This window comes from Suricata suricatta, chromosome 1 (genome assembly GCF_006229205.1).
Source record: "Suricata suricatta isolate VVHF042 chromosome 1, meerkat_22Aug2017_6uvM2_HiC, whole genome shotgun sequence".
NCBI classification, from domain to species: domain Eukaryota; kingdom Metazoa; phylum Chordata; class Mammalia; order Carnivora; family Herpestidae; genus Suricata; species Suricata suricatta.
The window spans coordinates 16,102,997-16,123,792 of record NC_043700.1 but is presented as its reverse complement, the minus strand read 5'-3'; the positions used below and the strand labels follow the sequence as shown (position 1 = coordinate 16,123,792).

The window sequence follows — 20,796 nt, the reverse complement described above, 5'->3', positions numbered from 1 at the left end:
GAAGGGAATATTACTGAAATCTTTGGAAGTGACCCAGTAGGGCAGATAATACACAAGCTCATTCAACAATTCCCTGAATATTTAAAATAAGGAATCGTTCTCTTGCACCTTATTAAATTTTCTTAGTGAATTGAAGGTCTTCCCTTTCATAATGAGTAAGAATCTTGAGAACTTGCAAGTGGTAAATGCTGAAAATAGAAGTATGTGGAAAGTATTTTTGATGGACCGCTGGAAAATGATTTACTGTCTTACAAAAGGATAATGATACCTTCCACAGTACATTCCTGGTTCAGGTCATAGTGAGTTTTGGCTTTACTTAGAGTAATATTTCTACTGTTTCTTGCTTTTCATAACTTAAGGACAAAACTCTCAAAAGTCTGCTTCATTTTAGGTGGAAAAAAATCAAATAAGTTCCATTCAAATGTGTTTGACCCCTGAATTTCTCTATAATTTCAGAATAATCACTTTGAAAGATATCTTTGTTTCCGTATCTCCAACTGTTATTTGTATTCGTCCTTGCATTTTTCTCTAATATGCTTTTTTCCCCTCTCCTCCTAGGAAACATTGGAAATTCTTTTACCATTGATCCCATCTTGGGTTCAATAAAAACTGCCAAAGAATTAGATCGAAATAGCCAAGTGGAATATGACTTAATGGTAAAAGCTACAGATAAAGGCAATCCACCAATGAGTGAAATAACGTCTGTGCATATCTTTGTCACAATTGCTGACAATGCCTCTCCTAAGTTTACATCAAAAGAATATTCTGTTGAAATCAGCGAAACTGTCAGCATTGGGAGTTTTGTCGGAATGGTTATAGCACATAGTCAGTCATCGGTGGTATACGAAATAAAAGATGGAAATGTAGCTGATGCTTTTGATATTAATCCACATTCTGGAAGTATCATCACTCAGAAAGCCCTGGATTTTGAAACTCTGCCCATTTACACATTGATAATACAAGGAACTAACATGGCCGGTTTGTCTACTAATACAACTGTTGTAGTGCATCTACAGGATGAGAATGACAACTTGCCAGTCTTTATGCAGGCAGAGTACATGGGACTCATTAGTGAATCAGCTTCAATTAACAGTGTGGTCCTAACAGACAAAAATGTCCCATTAGTGATCCGAGCAACTGATGCTGACAAAGAATCAAATGCTTTGCTTGTGTATCACATTGTTGAACCGTCTGTACACAAATATTTTGCTATTGACTCTAGCACTGGTGCTATTCACACGGTACTAAGTTTGGACTATGAAGAAACAAGTACTTTTCACTTCACTGTACAGGTGCATGACATGGGGACACCGCGTTTATTTGCTGAGTATGCAGCTAATGTGACTATACGTGTGATTGACATTGACGACTGCCCTCCTGTGTTCTCCAAATCGTTATATGAAGCATCTCTTTTATTGCCAACATACAAAGGAGTAAAAGTCCTCACAGTCAATGCTACTGATGCTGATTCAAGTGCATTCTCACATTTAATGTACTCTATCACCGAAGGCAACATTGGGGAGAAGTTTTTCATGGACTACATGACTGGTACTATAACTGTACAAAACACAACTCAGTTAAGAAGCCGCTATGAGTTAACTGTTAGAGCGTCTGATGGCAGATTTGTAAGCTTTACCTCTGTAAAAATTAATGTGAAAGAAACCAAAGAAAGTCCACTGAAGTTTACCCAAGATCTCTACTCTGCAGTAGTGAAAGAGAATTCCACTGAGGCCAGGACATTAGCGGTCATTACTGCCATTGGGAACCCAATCAACGAGCCTTTGTTTTACCAAATCCTCAACCCAGATCGCAGATTTAAAATAAGCCGGACTTCAGGAGTTCTGTCAACCACTGGCATACCGTTCGATCGTGAACAGCAGGAGGCATTTGATGTGGTTGTAGAAGTGACCCAAGAACATAAGCCTTCGGCAGTGGCCCATGTCATTGTCAAGGTCAACATAGAAGACCAAAATGATAATGCACCAGTGTTTGTCAACCTTCCTTACTATGCTGTTGTTAAAGTGGATACCGTGGTGGGCCAGGTTATTCGCTATGTTACTGCTGTGGACAGAGACAGCGGCAGAAACGGAGAAGTGCATTACTACCTTAAAGAGCATCACGAGCATTTTCAAATTGGATCCTCAGGTGAAATTTCACTGAAAAAGCAATTTGAACCTGATACCTTAAATAAAGAATATCTCATCACAGTGGTTGCAAAGGATGGAGGAGACCCAGCTTTTTCAGCAGAAGTGATAGTCCCGATCACTGTTATGAATAAAGCCATGCCTGTGTTTGAGAAACCTTTCTACAGCACAGAGGTCCCAGAGAATATCCAGATGCACAGTCCGGTTGTCCACGTACAAGCCAACAGTCCAGAAGGGTTGAAAGTGTTCTACAGCATCACGGACGGAGATCCTTTCAGCCAGTTTACTGTTAACTTCAACACTGGAGTTATCAATGTCATAGCCCCTCTGGACTTCGAGTCCCACCCGGCGTACAAACTGAGCATACGAGCAACCGACTCCTTGACCGGGGCTCATGCTGAAGTGTTCGTTGACATCGTAGTGGAAGACCTCAATGATAACCCTCCTGTGTTTGCTCAGCAGTCTTATGCCGCAGCCCTGTCGGAGGCAGCTGTAATCGGCACGCCTGTCGTTCAAGTTAGAGCAACAGATGCTGATTCAGAACCAAATAGAGGAATTTCATACCACATGTTTGGGAACCATAGCAAGAGCCATGATCATTTTCAGATAGACAGCAGCACCGGCCTCATTTCGCTCATCCGAGCTTTGGATTATGAGCAGTTTCAGCAACACAAGATTTTTGTAAGGGCTGTGGACGGTGGCATGCCCCCCCTGAGCAGTGACGTGGTTGTGACAGTGGATGTCACGGACCTCAATGACAATCCGCCACTGTTTGACCAACAGATTTATGAAGCCAGAATCAGTGAGCATGCCATGCATGGGCATTTCGTGACCTGTGTGAAAGCGTATGATGCAGACAGCTCAGACATAGACAGGTTGGACTATTCCATTCTGTCTGGCAATGATCAGAAGAATTTTGCCATTGACCGTGAAACGGGGATCATCACACTCTCAAATGTGCGCCGGCACACCTTGAAGCCATTTTACAGTCTTAACGTTTCTGTTTCTGATGGAGTTTTTAGGAGTTCAGCTCAGGTTCACCTAACTGTAATTGGAGGCAATCTGCACAGTCCTGTTTTTCTTCAGAGTGAATATGAAGTGGAGTTAGCTGAAAATGCTCCCTTACACACCCTGGTGATCGAGGTCAAAGCAACTGATGGGGATTCTGGTATTTACGGTCATATCACTTACCATATTGTAAATGACTTTGCCAAAGACAGATTTTACACAAATGAGAGAGGACAGATATTTACTTTGGAGAAACTTGACCGAGAAACTCCAGCAGAAAAAGTAATCCCAGTTCGTTTAATGGCTAAGGATGCCGGAGGAAAAGTTGCTTTCTGCACCATTAATGTCATCCTGACAGATGACAATGATAATGCACCCCAGTTTCGAGCAACCAGGTATGAAGTGGACATTGGGTCCAATGCTCCCAAAGGGACGTCCGTCATTAAAGTTCTTGCAAGCGATGCTGATGAGGGGTCCAATGCCGATGTCACCTATGCCATCGAAGCAGATTCTGAAAGTGTCAAGGAGAATTTGGAAATTAACAAACTGTCTGGCATTATTACTACAAAAGAAAGCTTGATTGGCTTAGAAAATGAGTTCTTCACTTTCTTTGTGAGAGCTGTGGATAATGGGTCTCCATCAAGAGAATCTGTTGTTCCTGTTTATGTTAAAATACTTCCACCAGAAATACAACTTCCAAAGTTTTCGGAACCATTTTATACCTATACGGTTTCAGAAGACATGCCTATTGGAACAGAGATAGATCTCATCCGAGCAGAACATAGTGGGACCGTTCTTTACAGCCTAATCAAAGGAAATACTCCTGAAAGTAATAGGGATGAGTTCTTTGTGATTGACAAACAGAGCGGCAGACTGAAACTTGAAAAGAGTCTTGATCACGAGACAACTAAGTGGTACCAGTTTTCCATACTTGCCAGGTGCACTCATGATGACCACGAAGTGGTGGCTTCTGTAGATGTTAGTATCCAAGTGAAAGATGCAAATGATAACAGCCCTGTCTTAGAGTCTAACCCATATGAGGCTTTTATTGTTGAAAATCTGCCGGGGGGAAGTAGAGTCATCCAGGTCAGGGCATCTGATCTAGATTCAGGAACCAATGGCCAAGTCATGTACAGTCTAGATCAGTCACAAAATGTAGAAGTCATCGAATCTTTTGCCATTAACATGGAGACAGGCTGGATTACAACCCTCAAGGAACTTGACCATGAAAAGAGAGACAATTACCAGATTAAAGTGGTTGCATCAGATCATGGAGAAAAGGTTCAGCTGTCCTCCACAGCGATTGTGGATGTTACTGTCACCGATGTCAATGACAGCCCCCCGCGATTCACCGCAGAGATTTACAAAGGGACCGTGAGTGAGGATGACCCACCAGGCGGTGTCATTGCCATCTTAAGTACCACAGATGCCGATTCTGAAGAAATTAACAGACAAGTTACATATTACATAACAGGTAAAACATTTAAACAAAATGGTGTGTTAAAAATAAATTGTATTAGATGTATCAATTTTGAAATATAGTATTTTAGGGAAATCAGGAGTTAAAGGGATGATTTCAGTTAAGTCAGTCTAAAGTAGAAGTAACATCTATTAAGCTACATTAAAGAAGGCTGACAGTTGTGTCATTAGACTACTTCTTTTTTAATGTTTATTTTTTGTGTTTATTTGTTTTTGAGACAGAGCGTGAGCAGGGGAGGGTCAGAGAGAGAGAGATACAGAATCTGAAGACAGGCTCCAGGCTCTGAGCTAGCTGTCGGCACAGAGCCCGACATGGAGCTCGAACCCACGAATGTGAGATCATGCATGACCTGAGCCGAAGCCAGATGCTTAACCGACTGAGCCACCCAGGCATCCCTTTAATGTTTATTTTTGAGAGAGACAGCACACAAGCAGGGGAAGGGCAGAAAGAGAGAGGGAGACACAGAATCCAAAGCAGGCTCCACGCTATGAGCTGTCAGCACAGAGCCCAACACGAGACTTGAACCCATGAACTGTGAGATCATGATCTAAGCCAGAGTTGGACACTTAACCAACTTAGCCACCCAGGCACCCCTAGACTGTTTTTGACTTTATGATTCGTTATGTTGAACTTTATACTTAGCATATGATAAATATAATTAACAACTATAATTTCCATATAGGCTAAAGTATTGTTTAGTTGGCTTTATATTTTATTTAGCTGAATGCTATGTTCAATACACATTTTAATGCCTTGATTTTTGGTGGGGGGTGGTAAGTGGGAAATATTAGCTAATACGCCAAATTTCAATGTAGTAATTTTTTAAAAAGCGTTCATTCTTTTAAACCGTAACACTATGTGCTTATTTCTGCTGTCAATTAGATCTTATTTCAATCAAGTTGTCCTCTTCCTCCATTGATTTCATAGGGGGAGATCCTTTGGGACAGTTTGCTATTGAAAATATACAGAATGAATGGAAAGTGTTTGTTAAGAAGCCTCTGGACAGGGAAAAAAGGGACAATTATCTTCTGACAATCACAGCAACAGATGGGACCTTCTCATCAAAAGCCGTAGTTGAAGTGAAAGTTCTCGATGCAAATGACAACAGTCCAGTCTGTGAAAAGGTAGGCAGTTCTTTATATATTACGAATTTAGATTTCTTTCTAAACCCTTTCAGTCGACTCGCCTGTGGCACTGGGTGTAATTCAAATGTGTTTCACACTCAACGCCTGTGAGCATTTAAGCAGGAAGAGGGGGTGAGTGTTCAGTGGGGCAAGAGTTGGATTAGCTTCAGAACTATTTTGGGGAATGCCCAGTAGTTTAAACATCTCATTCGCAGAGGCTGTAAATGACGGACAAGGTTGCAGTTGTGTTTAACTCTAAAAATGCTTTCTGAAGATTTCATTCCCCTTATTGGGGGGAGGGGGACTGTCTTGGGGGCACTTGCTCTTCTACACGTCAGAGAAACCGAGAGGTCCGTGGGGACGCTCTTGCAGTTGAGGAGCCCATTTAATACGAGAAGAAACACACCAAGAAGGAGCTGTTCCCATGCAGAGCTGCAGTGGGAGGACCGGAGCAGGAGTGCTCCTGGGGGGAAGCTCAGCCTTTGGGAGGTCGTGAGTAGATCCGCAGAGGAGTTGGGATTCTAGCCACGAGGAAAGAGGACCTTAGAACCTTGTTGTGTTTGAAAGGCGGAACTGACACAAGCCAAGACTTCCTTACGAAGACTTGTTTGATGGTGTCGTACATTTAGATGAGTACCTCCTTCAGAGGTGGCTGAAGGAAAGAAGGGACAAAAGTCAGTGCAGAGGACAAGCTGGTGCCCTTGGTGCTGCCTGCTTGTGACAACATGGCAAGCCTGTGAGGTTAGGATTGACTCTACCATTTCCTACAGAAACGAGTGGGAGAACGATTAAGAGCCAAGGCTGGGGTGGAGTTGGTTTAAAAGGAAGCGTGTTGTTATCCGTATTGGACTCACTACGTGTAAGGTCATGGGACATTCGATCGAATAGGTTTTGTAGACTTTCAGAGATGGTGAGATTGAAGATGGACAGATATGTAAACTTGGCAGTTTGTTTGGATAATCAACAATGAATTCCATCTGAGAGGATAATAATGAAACAGGGCAAAGTGGGGATTGGGACTTTTTTTCCGAGGGAGGAGGGAGGAGGACGCATAGGCGGGAGGAGGAGACTGACACCGGGGCAGTGTTACTGGGGGGCAGGAGCAGAGGATTCTTAGGAGGCGGGACAGCAGATGGAGGTTTGGCTGCTGAACGGATGATGGAGAGGTGGAACCGAACTTGGGGACTTGGGGACGGTGGGCTCAGTATCATGATGTGTATGAGGTCTGACAGCAGGGATGGTGTATGTCAGCGAACACATGGATTTGGCCACCCAAGAAAGAGGAGAGTCTGAAGAAGGAAGAAGAGTGGTAGAGGAGGGGAAGGCTGGGGAAGAGAGCGGGGAAATGGTCTTGAAGAGGGACCGAGGAGATGAGCAGTGTCACAGCTGTGGAAGGGGACAGAGCTGTCCTCAGGGAGATACAGCGTAGTCAGGAGCCAAGGGCAGCTTTGGAGGAATAGGCGTTCATTCCAGTCCGCGTCTGTACTTGCTGGCAGTAGTATCGTGTGTGGGTGGGGTGGGTGGGGGACGTCTGTGTGTGTCTTACAGAAAAAAAGGTGTGTGTGTTTTTTAAATACTTGGCATATTACTTGGATATGATGCACTGTCATCTTTGAGAATAATAAAATTAAGATATTACCTTATTTGAAATCATCAGGATTGCAAAATATCCTGTTTCATGAGTCATAAAATGTAGTTCATCTAGAATTGAATTTATCTTAAGGGAAATAATCAACAAAATCTTACGTGTTAGTCTTAGGTTTTGGTTTAGAGCGTGGGTTTCTAATTAGCTGGAACTAGAAATAACCGTTCATGATGTTTGAGTTCGGTCCGAGGGGAAGGGTGGGGTGGAGTAACAGAAGAGTCCTAGCCACAGTGTCACTTGCCCTCACCCTGGTGACCTGGGGGGGGGGGGGTGTCTTTATTTTCTCCCATGACATGAGGATCACATATCTCTCAACTGCAGGTACCTGGCTGTGTGTTAGGAAGCATTGCCAGTAATAACATCCTGTATTGACAGTAAATAGACATGATGTAACAGGCGTTTACTCTCCAAGTTTTAGGTACACATGGAATGCTACTTCTGTTTACTCAGAGTAATTTAAATTAGGTTAAACATGAAGCCAACTTCAAGGCACAAATTCTTCAGAATTGTGTAGGTTAAATCCTCTTTCGGTGATACAGAGGAGTTCGCGGAGATGTGACTCCTTTTTGTTTTAAATATGTTTTATAAGAAAAACCATTTTCCAAAGCTCCTTGGATTTTCCCAGGTTTCCTGTGACCAAAGTTACATGATTTTTTTCATGTTACTCCCTCGGCAGTCACGTTCACGCTTATTAATGTTTTATGTTCACGGTGTTGTTCAAACTCTTTGTAGACTTTATATTCGGACACGATTCCAGAAGATGCCTTTCCCGGGAAGCTGATCGTGCAGGTGTCTGCTACAGATGCAGACATCCGCTCCAATGCTGAGATTACGTACACGCTGTCTGGGCCGGGTGCAGAGAAGTTCAAACTCAATCCGGACACAGGTAAAGACGGGCTTTGGGGCAGAATTAACCGTTTTCCAACAAAGTCTTATCAGATACAGGTAGTTTCGGGTCACACGTAAAGTTTGAAATTATATCTTGTTCCTAGAAAATTTTCTCTGACGCTACAAAATGGGCATCTTTTAGAATTAGAAATCTACACAGCAGTTTAGTGTGTAAAATTGGGAATGACACCAAAAAATTAACAATATCACATACTTGAACCAAGGATTTAAAATTTAGTTTTTAATAGTTTTAATAAAAGTTTTTAACTTTTAACAAACCTCCAAATTTTTAAGTATATCTCAAACTTTGTGTTTTATCCATTTTGTATATAGTTCTCCTGAATTTGTGACCATAAATTAATAATTTAGCATATTCACTAAATGATTGATGTTATTCTCTTTGTCTTTAAATCTTTAAGATTGTTAGATTGTTTTTCCTCTCCTGGCTTCTATTTTGTTACCATCAGGAGTCCAAGTAACAGTTTTCTGGGAGCTCCACCCCCAAAACTAATTGTAAACATGTGGGTTTATGAGTCAATTTAAAAATACTTTATATTTGTTATAAAATTAGGTAGCTTTTTTTCCTTTCCTTTCTTTCTTTCTCTTTTTTTTTAAGAGCTCAATCCCAGCAGGGTTTGGAAACCTGGATCTCACTGTGCTCCTGCAGCTGTTGACTCTATCGTTGATAAAATTGTGCTCCAAAATTTTATCATTGTAAGAGGGAGAGAGGAAGAAATAGATCTGCATTTGCAGCTCCCATCTTAAATGTCAAGTGAATCCATTTTTCTGTTTCTAGGTGAACTGAAAACCTTAGCCCCCCTTGATCGGGAGGCACAGGCCGTGTATAACCTGCTCGTGAGGGCCACCGACGGAGGGGGTAGGTTCTGTGACGCTGACGTCGTGCTCACAGTGGAAGACGTGAACGATAATGCCCCGGAGTTCTCGGCCGACCCGCACGCCGTCACCGTGTTCGAGAACACCGAGCCCGGGACGCCGCTGACCAGGGTCCAGGCCACGGACGCAGACGCAGGTACCGCCCAGCTGCCGCGGCCTCCACACCGTGCCCCAGGAGCCCCGAGGCCCGCCCCCCGTTTGTCTCTCTAACTCCCTGACCTTATGCGTATCGCGAAACACCGTACTGTGTTTTTAATTCCTCAGCATTAAGAAGGGAATGAAATCTTCAGGATAATGAATTCGTATTTTCATGAGTATCATAAAAGTCTCAAAATTGTGCCCTGTGCACTTACCATTGAAAGACATCTGTGGTGTCCCTAAAATTACGGTTAGGGACTGTATTAGCTGATCTTCATATCCAGTGGAATTAATCAGTGAAGTTTATTTTGTGCATAAACCATTAGTGACACAGAGATTTTAATGTGGAGATAGAACAGCAGTAAATGTTACACCACTGCAGTTTTATAAACCTTTCACAATTTTTATGGAGAATTTAATAGACTAGGATACATATTTATAATATTGCAATAGCAGAGGATAAAAACAATTTCTTAGTCATACTAATACTGAAGAATTAGGGCAATAACAAAAATAACACTTTTCGAAAAAATCTTTGACACGGAGGCTAAACGATGGACTTCATTTTGAAAGCCCTGCTGGCCACCATGCTGTTTGTTCCTGCAGGACTTAGTCCTAAAAAGCCAGGTAACTATGGAGTTGTATTTGTTTTAAGTTCGCAAATTGTCAGTGAAAATGTTTGCTTTTTAAAGATCATAGTCCTATGAATGTCTAAGTAATGCATGTTAGCATTTTCTCTTTCAAAATGTACATTTTTCCCCCCAAAAAACAGCTTAAATGTCTTGAAGTAAAACAATCTGACATGATGTCATGTGTCAACAGGCCCGAATCGGAGGATCTCCTACTCGCTGATTAACTCTGCTGACGGCCAGTTCTCCATTAATGAGTTCTCCGGAATCCTCCAGTTAGAAAAGCCCTTGGACCGAGAAGTGCAGGCCGTCTACACCCTTACGCTGAAAGCCGTAGACCAGGGTGTGCCGAGGAGGCTGACAGCTACCGGCACTGTTGTGGTGTCCGTCTTGGACATAAATGACAACCCTCCTGTGTTTGAGTACCGTGAATACGGTGCCACCGTGTCTGAGGACATCCTTATTGGCACAGAAGTCCTCCAAGTGTATGCGGCCAGTCGGGATATTGAAGCAAATGCGGAAATCACCTACTCGATAATAAGTGGAAACGAACATGGAAAATTCAGCATAGATTCCAAAACAGGTAACCTGCCCTGAAAATGAGAGGAAGCCCTCTATTCTGCCAGAAAAGGCGAGATCGCCCAGCACGTTACCTGAAAACAGAGTGCCAGGTCATAAGTAGATCCTCTAAAAAGATCAAGGTTCAAAGTGGCTTAGAAGCTCAGCCGGAAAATTAAAGTAGCACACTCCAGTAGCCGAGTCTCTGGGGCAGATGCAGTAAATGAGTAAAGATACAGAGTGGAAGATGGTGGCGGGTCCTGTGTAATGGCTACCCATTCTCTCCACACTGAGTCCACGTGAAATCGCTTCTTCAGGGAAACCGTAGTTTCGGCCTCTTTGAACCTAGTCTCTATAGGAGGCATCTGATAATTCATTAAATAAATTAGCGTCTTCATTTTGCTAGTTCTGTAGAACAGTGGAAGTACTTTGAATCACACTGAATAACCATCAACAAGTTCAGGAGTCGTAGGTCTTGACTCCTGCTGATAAACTTTTGTCGTCTTGTTAACCCGCGGTCTAATACCGCTGGTAGAAGGTTGTACAAAGTCACTGCATTCCAACTGCATTCAGTTGTGTGTGGCTATTTCAGATGAAGAGTAGGTGTGTGTTGATGCTATTTTAAAACATATTTTTTAATGCATATCATAGAATTATTTTTAGGGCTCCTTTATAGGATGGACTCTAAGGAGACGAGGAGGGGTGTTAAAGGAATGGTTAGACCAAAAAGATTTTTTTAATGCTAGGATACAAGTAGTTATTCTGGAGATATAAAAATAAGTATACATTTCTATGAAAGAAAAACGATGAGAAGGAAAAGGAAAATAAAAGCCCATTCTTACGTTTCCTTTTTATTTGATTATAGTTGTATCCATAGTAAACTATGGTTTATAGGAATAATCATATTTATCGTGGGATGTGGGTAGTATTGACTGAGAAAGCAGTTTACATATCACAGAGAAAAGGATCCAGAAATGGGCAAACTCATAATTTTTAATTGCTGAATGAAGAAATTAGACAACATATAAATGATAGGGGTGCCTGGGCGGCTCAGTTGGTTAAGCATCCGAATTCGGCTCAGGTCACGTTCTCACTGTCTGTGAGTTCAAACCCTGTGTCGGGCTCGGTGCTGACAGCTCAGAGCCTGGAGCCTGCTCCGATTCTGGGCCTCCCTCTCTCTCTGTTCCTCCCCTACTGGTGTTCTGTCTCTCTCAAGAATAACAAACATTAAAAGAAAAGAAAATATAGAAATGATAAACTTTTGATATAGAAATGGTTTGTTTAAAAGTTTCAGTTTCAGACACAGTAGAAGAAAGTAGTGGCATTTTAAAGTAATGAAAGTCCTTTTGATTTTCGGTTGCAGGGGCCATATTCATCATTGAGAATCTGGATTATGAAAGCTCTCATGAGTATTACCTAACTGTGGAGGCCACTGACGGAGGGACACCTTCATTAAGTGATGTGGCCACTGTGAGCATTAACGTGACCGATATCAATGACAACTCCCCTGTGTTCAGCCAGGACACCTACACAGCAGTGATCAGTGAAGATGCCGTTCTCGAGCAGTCCGTCATCACGGTGTGTATTTTGCCCCCTACCGTGTTCTCCTTCTGGATCTTTGCAAGAAACTTCAGGACAGTCGATCCGGTTTTATCAGGGCCTTCCTTGAGAATAATTGGAAGCTGTGGACATGTCTTTTGTTAATGCAGTTACTCGGTTATAAACGCTTGCGTGGAGCGGCTCGCCGTCGGTAGCGAGGCTCGCTTCCTGGAGCCCTGCCCTTCCCCAGCTGTCTGCTGAGAGTGTGATGTTTTCTAGGTTATGGCTGATGATGCCGATGGGCCTTCGAACAGCCACATCCGCTATTCAATCACAGACGGCAACCAAGGAAGTCCATTTACAATTGACCCTGCCCGGGGAGAAGTCAAAGTGACCAGGCTTCTAGACCGGGAAACGGTATGTACAAAAGTTTGGCTTAAATTGTTGATAGGTTACCAAGTCGGTGAATAGGAGTTCCTTGTCCACATAAAGGGAGGCACCAGAGGGGTAGAACCAGGTTTGTTCTCAGGCAGTGACAAGTAAGACAGCCGTGGTTTGGAAAGCAATTCCAGTATGAAAACCTTAAGAATAGAAGCGCTGTTTCATACTGATAGAAGTTTGCATAGTGAACGTTCGTATTAGGAAGAAACTACCATTAGCGCCAGTGTTGGGAGGCGCTTCATGGAGCCAGTAGCTCCGTTTAAATAACGACAGACTCGGAAAACCATAGTTGTGGAGAGAAGGGGAGTTGGGTTGGGTGCGGAGCTGCGTGGAGAAAGGACGTGGCACATACTCAGGTGACCGTGCTAGGTTGTGTTGGGGCGGAGTAATCCTTCCAGAAGTGAGAGACACATGCTAGGAAGGGGTTCTGGGACCAGCTCAGAGGTTCACCCTGGATGCTGCAGGCAGAGGGACTTCAGGAGGACTCGCGAGCCGGGGGGTGACTTGCCGAGGAGACCAGTGTGCAGGCGTGAGCGCCACCGTGGGCCCGAGTGTGTTCAGCGCAGTGAGCCACCCGGCAGGGGGAAGCCCCGCACTTCCTGCCTCGGTGAGGCACCGAGAGCCTGGCTGGAAAGTGGCACGACAAGCGACAAGCGAGCGAGGAGACAGCTGCAGACGCTTTGTGAAGGAGGCCTGGGCTGTCGCAAAGCTCAGACCCGTCCCTGCGTAGGAGGCGGGGGTGGCCAAGATGGCGGCTCCCTCCCACCTTGCTGAAATGGGCGGTGCCCGGCGTTGTGAGGCCGTAAACTCCGCGCTGGGAGAGGTGGTGGCTTGTGGGTTTTGATGTTGATTTTTAGAGGAGGGTGACATAACGTAAGTAAGAATTCTCAGCCAGTGTTTGGAGAGTGTACGCAAACTTAAGACACCTGCAAGCTGGAAACACGGACCGGGCACAGGCCTCTGGAGAGGACTATAGGGGTGGTCTGAGGTAGTTAGGTAAATGTGAGCAACTGAAGAGCGCAAAGCCGGCCGAGCTCCTGTCCCTCTGCTCACACGCGGGCAGGGAGCTGCCTGGGGAGGTCATGAAGTGAGAAGTGAACGGAAGGACCCTGGTGAAAGAGTGTGGTTTCAGAACAGTAACGGGCAAAGGTAAGGTTAGAGGAGTTGGCGGAAATGGTGATGAGCTACCTCATGAAAGCCTCAATTCTTGGATTCCTTCTCTGACCTGTTGTTTTTGAGCAGGGCCTTTCCAAGAGTTTAGGAAGCACGACCGTTAGGCTTCAGGTTGCTGTACTGCTGGCCGAACATACTTAGGACTTGTGACTCATGGCTTGTCATCTCTTTTAATGCACTAACTTCCAACCCGACCCAGCAGAGGGGGTGGTGCGTGGTGTGCCCCAGGCCATTTGCTCTTTTCCGCTGCAGCATCCTTTAGGCCTAATAGTCTGCAGAACATCCCCTGGGGATTTAGCCCATTTTCGGGCTACTTCCTCTTATTCTGGAAGAAGTGAGCTTAACAGGAGCCTGCCCTAGAGTAGGCTCTCCCTCACATGATAGTTTCTTTGGTAGAGGGCAGGTGCCCTGAGACGTTCAGACAGCTGTAAAAGTGCCAGGGGAGGGTAATCTGGGGTGTCCCGAGTGTTGAAGGGCAAGTAAGCATGCGGGTGGAAGGCAGCTCCCTCTGCTTCTGGCTGACAGTCCCACTGGGCCTTTGAGAAAGCTGCATCGCTGTTGCTCGTGTTCCATTTTGTGGACATTGGCAGCGCGTCTGTTCATAGGTTGGGGAGTCGCCCACATACAAGACAGGACATAGCAGACGATGACGGTCACCCAGATCTGCCCTTCCGGGTCGTCAGTGGTCCACTTCTGATGCAGCCCCGTCCTCGGGCCTCGTGAAGTGGACATGTGTTCTCTCTGTCTTGTCCCCGGGAAGATTTCAGGTTACACTCTCACAGTCCAGGCGTCTGATAACGGCAGTCCACCCAGGGTCAACACGACGACCGTGAACATCGACGTGTCGGACGTCAACGACAATGCCCCGGTCTTCTCCGAGGGAAACTACAGTGTCATTATCCAGGTATCCTCGGGGTGCGCACGGTTCTTCGGACACGTTCCTTTTGAAATGAGCTCATCCACTGGCTTCGGTGGTTTGTTAGAAACCTCTTTTCCCAAGAGTACCCTTTAGAAAAATGGGAAGTGTAAAATTAGAGGGGTCTCCACCAGTACTTAGGATACTTAGAGATGAGCACTTTGAAGATGCAACCAAGCTTTTCTCTCTTCTTTCTGTACTTTGGTTTTTAAGACATTCTCACTAGCTTGGTCCTTCATCTTGTTTTCTGCTTGCATGTTTGTTTGTTTTTTTAAGTTCATTTATCTTGAGAGAGCTTGCACAAGTTGGGGAGGGGCAGACAGGGAAGGAGAATTCCAAGCAGGCTCCTTGCTATCCGTGCAGAGCCTGACATGGGGCTTAAGCTCAGTACCCATGAGACCATGACCCAAGCTGAAATCAGACCCTTAACCGCCTGAGCTGCCCCGGCGCCCCATCTGCTCGCTGGTGTGTGAGCGGCATCAGAGACTCTCATCCACCTTTTCTCCTTTCCTCCTCCCCCACTCCGTCCTTCTTCCACTTGCTCCCCACGCATCCTTTCCTACACGTTCCCTCCAGCCCTCTCCAGACCCCCCCTTTCCCCCTCCTCCCCTTTCTCCTCCCTGCCCATGCCCCCCACCCCCACTTCCTGTCGTGGAGCCCCAGTGAGACTTGGTTTTTGGGATGCTCCATTTTATAGAAAACCTGCCTGTGTCGCTTACCATGTAGATTTGGTTTTATCGCAGGTCCTGTGTGTTTTGGTTCTGTCACATGCAGGAAAACAAGCCTGTGGGTTTCAGTGTCCTGCAGTTGGTGGTGACCGACAGGGACTCCTCGCATAACGGCCCACCGTTCTCCTTTTCCGTGGTGAGCGGGAATGACGACGGAGTGTTTGAGGTGAACCAGCAAGGGGTCCTCCTGACTTCGGCTGCCGTAAAGAGGAAGGTGAAAGATCATTACCTACTGCATGTGAAGGTATGAAGGTCTTGACGATTTTATACTGTGGATTCCGAGAGAAGACCTTTTGCTGGTTATAAAAACAACATGTGTAGAATTGTGGATTTTTGTTCTGTTGTGTTTTTTTTTAATGTATATGTATTTTTGAGAGAGAGGGAGGGCATGAACAAGTGGGGGAGAGGGAGACAGAGGATCTGAAGCAGGTTATGCACTGAGCCCAATGCGGGGCTTGAACTCAAAAACTGTGAGAGCATGACCTGAGCCGAAGTCAGACACACAACTGCCCGAGCCACCCAGGAGCCCCCTTACCTTCGTTTTTTGTGTTTTTTAAATTTTATTATCTTTTTTAATGTTTATTTTTTGAGAGACAAAGAGTACAAGCAGGGGAGGGGCAGAGAGAAAGGGAGACACAGACTCCAAAGCAGGCTCCAGGCTCTGAGCTGTCAGCACAGGGCCCTACGTGGGGCTCAAACTCAAGAATCGTGAGATTGTGACCCAAGCCGAAGTCAGGCACTCAATTGACTGAGCCACCCAGGTGCCCCCCCCCCCTTCGTTTTTAGCCCACTGTCCTTTGGAGGGGCTCGTCTGACACTTATGAAGCTCACCTCCCTTAGGAATTAGTGAAAGCGCTGCAAAAAGTATGTTTCCTTTTCCTTCATAGGCTTCTTGTTCAGAAGTATCTCATGGTAAATTTTTAAAACTTGAGCGATGCAAGCCAAATTTCTATTAACTTATTAACAGTGACATAGACCAAGGTTTGTTTTGTCTTTTGTTTTAATTTCCTCATAGGTGACAGATAATGGAAAGCCTCCGTTGTCATCTTTGACATATATTGACATTCGGGTCATTGAGGAGAGCATCTACCCGCCTGCCATCTTGCCACTAGAGATTTTCATTACTGCTTTTGGGGAGGAATATTCAGGTGGTGTCATCGGGAAGATTCATGCCACAGACCAGGACGTGTATGACACTTTAAGCTACAGTCTTGATCCCCAGATGGACAACCTCTTCTCTGTCTCCAGCACAGGGGGTAAGCTGATAGCGCACAAAAAGCTAGATGTAGGGCAATACCTTCTCAACGTCAGTGTCACCGACGGGAAATTCACAACGGTGGCGGACATCCCGGTGCACATCAGACAAATAACACAGGAGATGCTGAACCACACGGTCGCCGTCCGCTTTGCCAATCTCACCCCGGAAGAATTTGTTGGTGACTACTGGCGCAACTTCCAGCGAGCTCTGCGGAACATCCTGGGGGTGAGGAAGAACGACGTGCAGATCGTTAGCTTGCAGCCCTCCGAGCCCCATCCCCACCTGGATGTCTTACTTTTTGTAGAGAGATCAGGTAGTGCCCAGGTTTCAACCAAACAGCTTCTGCACAAGATCAATTCTTCCGTGACTGATCTCGAGGAAATCATCGGTGTTAGGATATTGGATGTGTTCCAGAAGCTCTGTGCAGGACTGGAGTGCCCGTGGAGATTCTGCGATGAAAAGGTGACCATGGATGAAAACGTCATGTCAACGCACAGCACGGCCAGACTGAGTTTCGTGACTCCCCGCCACCACAGAACAGCCGTGTGTCTCTGCCAAGGTAACTCACGCCCGTGTGTGACGGCACAGGTCATTTCCTGTGCACCCGTTGAAGGCTGCACATGAACCATTTTGTCGAATTTCTTGAAATGCCTATTAATTAGCTTCCCCTCCCCTCTCTATTTTTTAACAAAGAGGGAAAATGCCCACTCGTCCACCGTGGGTGTGAAGACAGTCCGTGCCCAGAGGGATCTGAGTGTATCGCGGACCCCAGGGAGGAGAAATACGCCTGTGTCTGCCCAGGTGGCCCGTTTGCTCAGTGCCCAGGTGAGTCAGTGATGAGGCGTGCTGCTGTTTGAAAAGGTCACTTTCCGTGTTTCTTGCCATTGTGTTGCTTTTCTTTTTTTTTTTAATTGGCGTTGGTAAATCCTGTCAAGTGCGTGTGGTACCAAGTCAAGCCTACAGATGAGTGAGGAGCAGCAGCAACGTCTCCCTCTTCCCTAGGACAACTGACCCGAATCACTAGTGACGCTCTGCGGTCGTCACCAGCGTGCTAGTATAAACACCGAGTCCCATACGTGCGCGTTCGTTGGGCTTTTTTTTTTTCACATTCCCTTGAAGAAAAGGTAATCAGGTACCATATCTCATAGTGTACTGCTTGCTTTTCCCCCGTTTAACGGGTGTTACGGGCATCTTTCTGAGTCAGCGCACGAGCCTACTGCTTTTGAGTGGCTCTGCCATGGTTTACTCAGCATTTTCCTTATTCTCAGAGCTTGAGGTTGTAAAGATGTTTTCTTGTGTTAAAAACGAATCTTTTTCTGTACTTAGTCATGGTGAGGTACTGAGTGATGTACACAGTTGTTGAATCATTCTGTGGTAGTCCTGAAACTCTTAAAAACTGAAGGATAACTAACATACAGTGTTTTATAAAAGTGTTTTATACATACAGCCTTATTTATTGGTGCTTACTTTTCTAAAACAAGGATTTACTATGTCAGAGACTAACTATATTTTTAATTTTTAAATGTTAGGTTCCCAGAAAGTTACACCAGTTCCTTTCTTGCAGTGTAAGGTTTTCAGTTAAAAAACAAATTCCTTCATTCACTGGGCATGGAATGATATCTAGTTATTTTAGTTTGTATTTCTCCAGCTTTCTTGTGAAAGTTTTGTTTTCTTTTTATGCCAACTAGCATTTCCCCTCCTGGACTGTTCACAGTCTTTGCTAGCTTGGCCAGCTTATTTCTCTGGTTTGTTTTTAGTGCGTAGATCGCTCTGACTCTGTGCTGTGAGCATGGACGTTAACTCCATCCCACTGTACTTTACTGGTCTTTTGTTTACAGTATCTTTTGTCATTTTGAAATCGAACTTTTTGGTTCTGTATAATTTTTACATAACTATTTCCATCTCTGGAGAGTGATATTCTTTTCATCATTTTTGGAGGCTGGGAGTTACCTCTTGCTTAAAAAGTTCCCCAAACCCCAAGGCTGCGTAAATATTTTCCTAAGTTGTCTTCCAATAATTTCATATTGAACATTTTTATATTTTTTAAATATACATTTTGAAGTTTGAGAGCACATGTGCACACCTGTGTGCACTTGTGAGTCAGGGAGAGGCAGAGAGCGAGGGAGAGAGGATCCCAAGCAGGCTTCACACTGCCAGCACCCAGCCTGACGGGAGGCTCGAACTCATGAACCGTGAGATCATGACCTGAGCTGAAACCAGGAGTCGGCTGCTTAACCGACTGAGCCCCCCAGGCACGCCTGAACATTTTTATATGTAGATCTTTCATTATTTTAGAATTCATTTCTTGCAGATAAAGTAGTGTAATTCTCTTCCAAAAGGAGACCCACTGATGCTGTGCCTTTTATTAAAACAAATCGATATTTTCCATCAAAATGAACTGTATAGTGATTGTAGCCTTAAATAAAAACTTGGATCAGTGTTGGGGGGAATCTCTTCTTTTAAAGATCAGCTTCAGCGTGGTTCTGATTGAGGTTTTCCTCTTTGTGATTCACAGGGAGTTCATCTGTAACGTTTACTGGAAACAGCTTTGTGAAGTACCGTCTAATGGAAACCGAAAACAGACTGGAGATGAAACTGAGCATGAGGCTCCGAACGTCCTCGGCTCACGCCGTCGTGATGTACGCTCGCGGGACCGACTACAGCATCTTGGAGGTAACGCTCTCGTACCTTAGCTTACCGAAGACTTAAAAACACAAAATTCCGTTTTATGTTTCTGTCGTCCATTTTTGAAAAAAACAAGGGGAATGGTTGTATTCCGCACTTAAGTGGCTCCTTGATACGTTTAAGTCCTGGACTTTGTGGGCCAAAAAGCTCTTTTGTTTGCTCTGCAGTAACAGAGATTGATTTCTGATTTGCACAACCTTTGTAGGTCACGTGACTCTTAACATTCAAACTCTAAGTGCTATTACATCTTATCCATAGAAAATTTAGAGAGCATACATAAATGCTTGAAGTGGTGATTATTCCCCCCCCCTTTTTTTAATCTTACCTGATGCTGTTTTTGGTTGTTGTTCACTTAACAGTTAATTGTTATTTCCGTGATGCTTTTGGGATGTGCAGCTTGAACTTGATATCCCTGTAAGGTCCATTTTTACTTTCTGCGGTGATCAGACGAGCCTGTGTTCAGTCGTACTTAAGTGCCTCGCTGACTCTCTGCCTTCCGTCACTAACCATGCCTCTCCTTTAGATGTTTGATCAGAGTTCATAATTTGCAGATTCTCTGGGAGTAACGTGAACGGCGCTTGTTTTCATGACAGATTCATAACGGGAGGCTGCAGTACAAATTTGACTGTGGAAGTGGTCCTGGAATTGTCTCTGTTCAGAGCATTCAAGTCAATGACGGGCTGTGGCACACGGTGTCTCTAGAAGTGAATGGAAACTATGCCCGGCTGGTTCTCGACCAAGTTCACACTGCGTCGGGCACAGCCCCTGGGACCCTCAAAACCCTGAACCTGGATAACCATGTGTTTTTCGGTGGCCACATCCGCCAGCAGGGCGCACGGCACGGAAGAAGCCCCCAAGTGGGTAACGGCTTCCGAGGTTGCATGGACTCCATTTACTTGAATGGGCAGGAGCTCCCTTTAAACAACAAAGCACGAAGCCACGTGCACATTGAAGAATGGGTGGACGTCTCTCCCGGGTGCTTGTTGACGGCCACGGAAGACTGCTCCAGCAACCCTTGCCAGAATGGAGGCGTTTGCCAGCCCTCGCCTGCTGGAGGTAGGCTTTTTAAAGGGTTACACACACAGACCCTTGAGATGCTCCTCGAGGATTTTTGTTTCCCCCTTTTCATTCAAATGCTAAATCAGATACTGCAGCCAATAGTGGAATTGAGTGGTTGGCCTGCACTCCACCAGAGCGGGCGTGGGGCAGGACTCTTCCCCGCGGCGAGGCCGCAGTGGGTGGTGTCTCACTGCTGAGGTCCTGCAGACACAGGACAGGTGCAGTGAGAGCATGCATGGCCAGACACCCCTCACTTGGCACCAGGAGCCACTGGTGCACCACGGCTCCCTCTGCACTTGACCCAGCGGGGCTCAGATTGTACACTTGGTCCTTCTCGAGCACCCTCCTTTGATCTGACGGCTCAGCGCCTCGCAGCGGCCAGTCCTTTTAGCTGTTGACGGGGTGTCGCCAGTCCTCCCCCGAAGCTTTAGCATAGATGAGTACTGTGTGACTTTTTTAACCTGGCCCCATGTGTTCCCTTACCAGTAA

At 45.2% G+C, this 20,796-nt stretch overlaps 1 protein-coding gene and 1 long non-coding RNA gene across 3 annotated transcripts in view; one reads left to right on the top strand and one right to left on the bottom strand.

Moving 5' to 3' along the window:
• FAT1 (FAT atypical cadherin 1) overlaps positions 1 to 20,796 on the top strand; it is a 127,128-nt gene that overhangs the window by 95,507 nt on the left and 10,825 nt on the right. Inside the window, exons 10-22 of the mRNA XM_029934810.1 lie at positions 559 to 4,626; positions 5,560 to 5,756; positions 8,134 to 8,287; positions 9,086 to 9,319; positions 10,144 to 10,533; positions 11,872 to 12,086; positions 12,327 to 12,464; positions 14,422 to 14,565; positions 15,352 to 15,549; positions 16,321 to 17,122; positions 17,257 to 17,388; positions 19,079 to 19,236; positions 19,842 to 20,304. Coding sequence (XP_029790670.1) covers positions 559 to 4,626; positions 5,560 to 5,756; positions 8,134 to 8,287; positions 9,086 to 9,319; positions 10,144 to 10,533; positions 11,872 to 12,086; positions 12,327 to 12,464; positions 14,422 to 14,565; positions 15,352 to 15,549; positions 16,321 to 17,122; positions 17,257 to 17,388; positions 19,079 to 19,236; positions 19,842 to 20,304 — 7,293 coding nt within the window. The remainder of the gene's footprint in view (positions 1 to 558; positions 4,627 to 5,559; positions 5,757 to 8,133; positions 8,288 to 9,085; positions 9,320 to 10,143; positions 10,534 to 11,871; positions 12,087 to 12,326; positions 12,465 to 14,421; positions 14,566 to 15,351; positions 15,550 to 16,320; positions 17,123 to 17,256; positions 17,389 to 19,078; positions 19,237 to 19,841; positions 20,305 to 20,796) is intronic.
• Positions 1 to 20,796, bottom strand: part of LOC115287954 — a 30,807-nt gene that overhangs the window by 165 nt on the left and 9,846 nt on the right. For both annotated transcript variants that reach the window (XR_003906743.1, XR_003906746.1), the window contains one exon: positions 15,297 to 15,502. This is a non-coding gene — a long non-coding RNA (uncharacterized LOC115287954). The remainder of the gene's footprint in view (positions 1 to 15,296; positions 15,503 to 20,796) is intronic.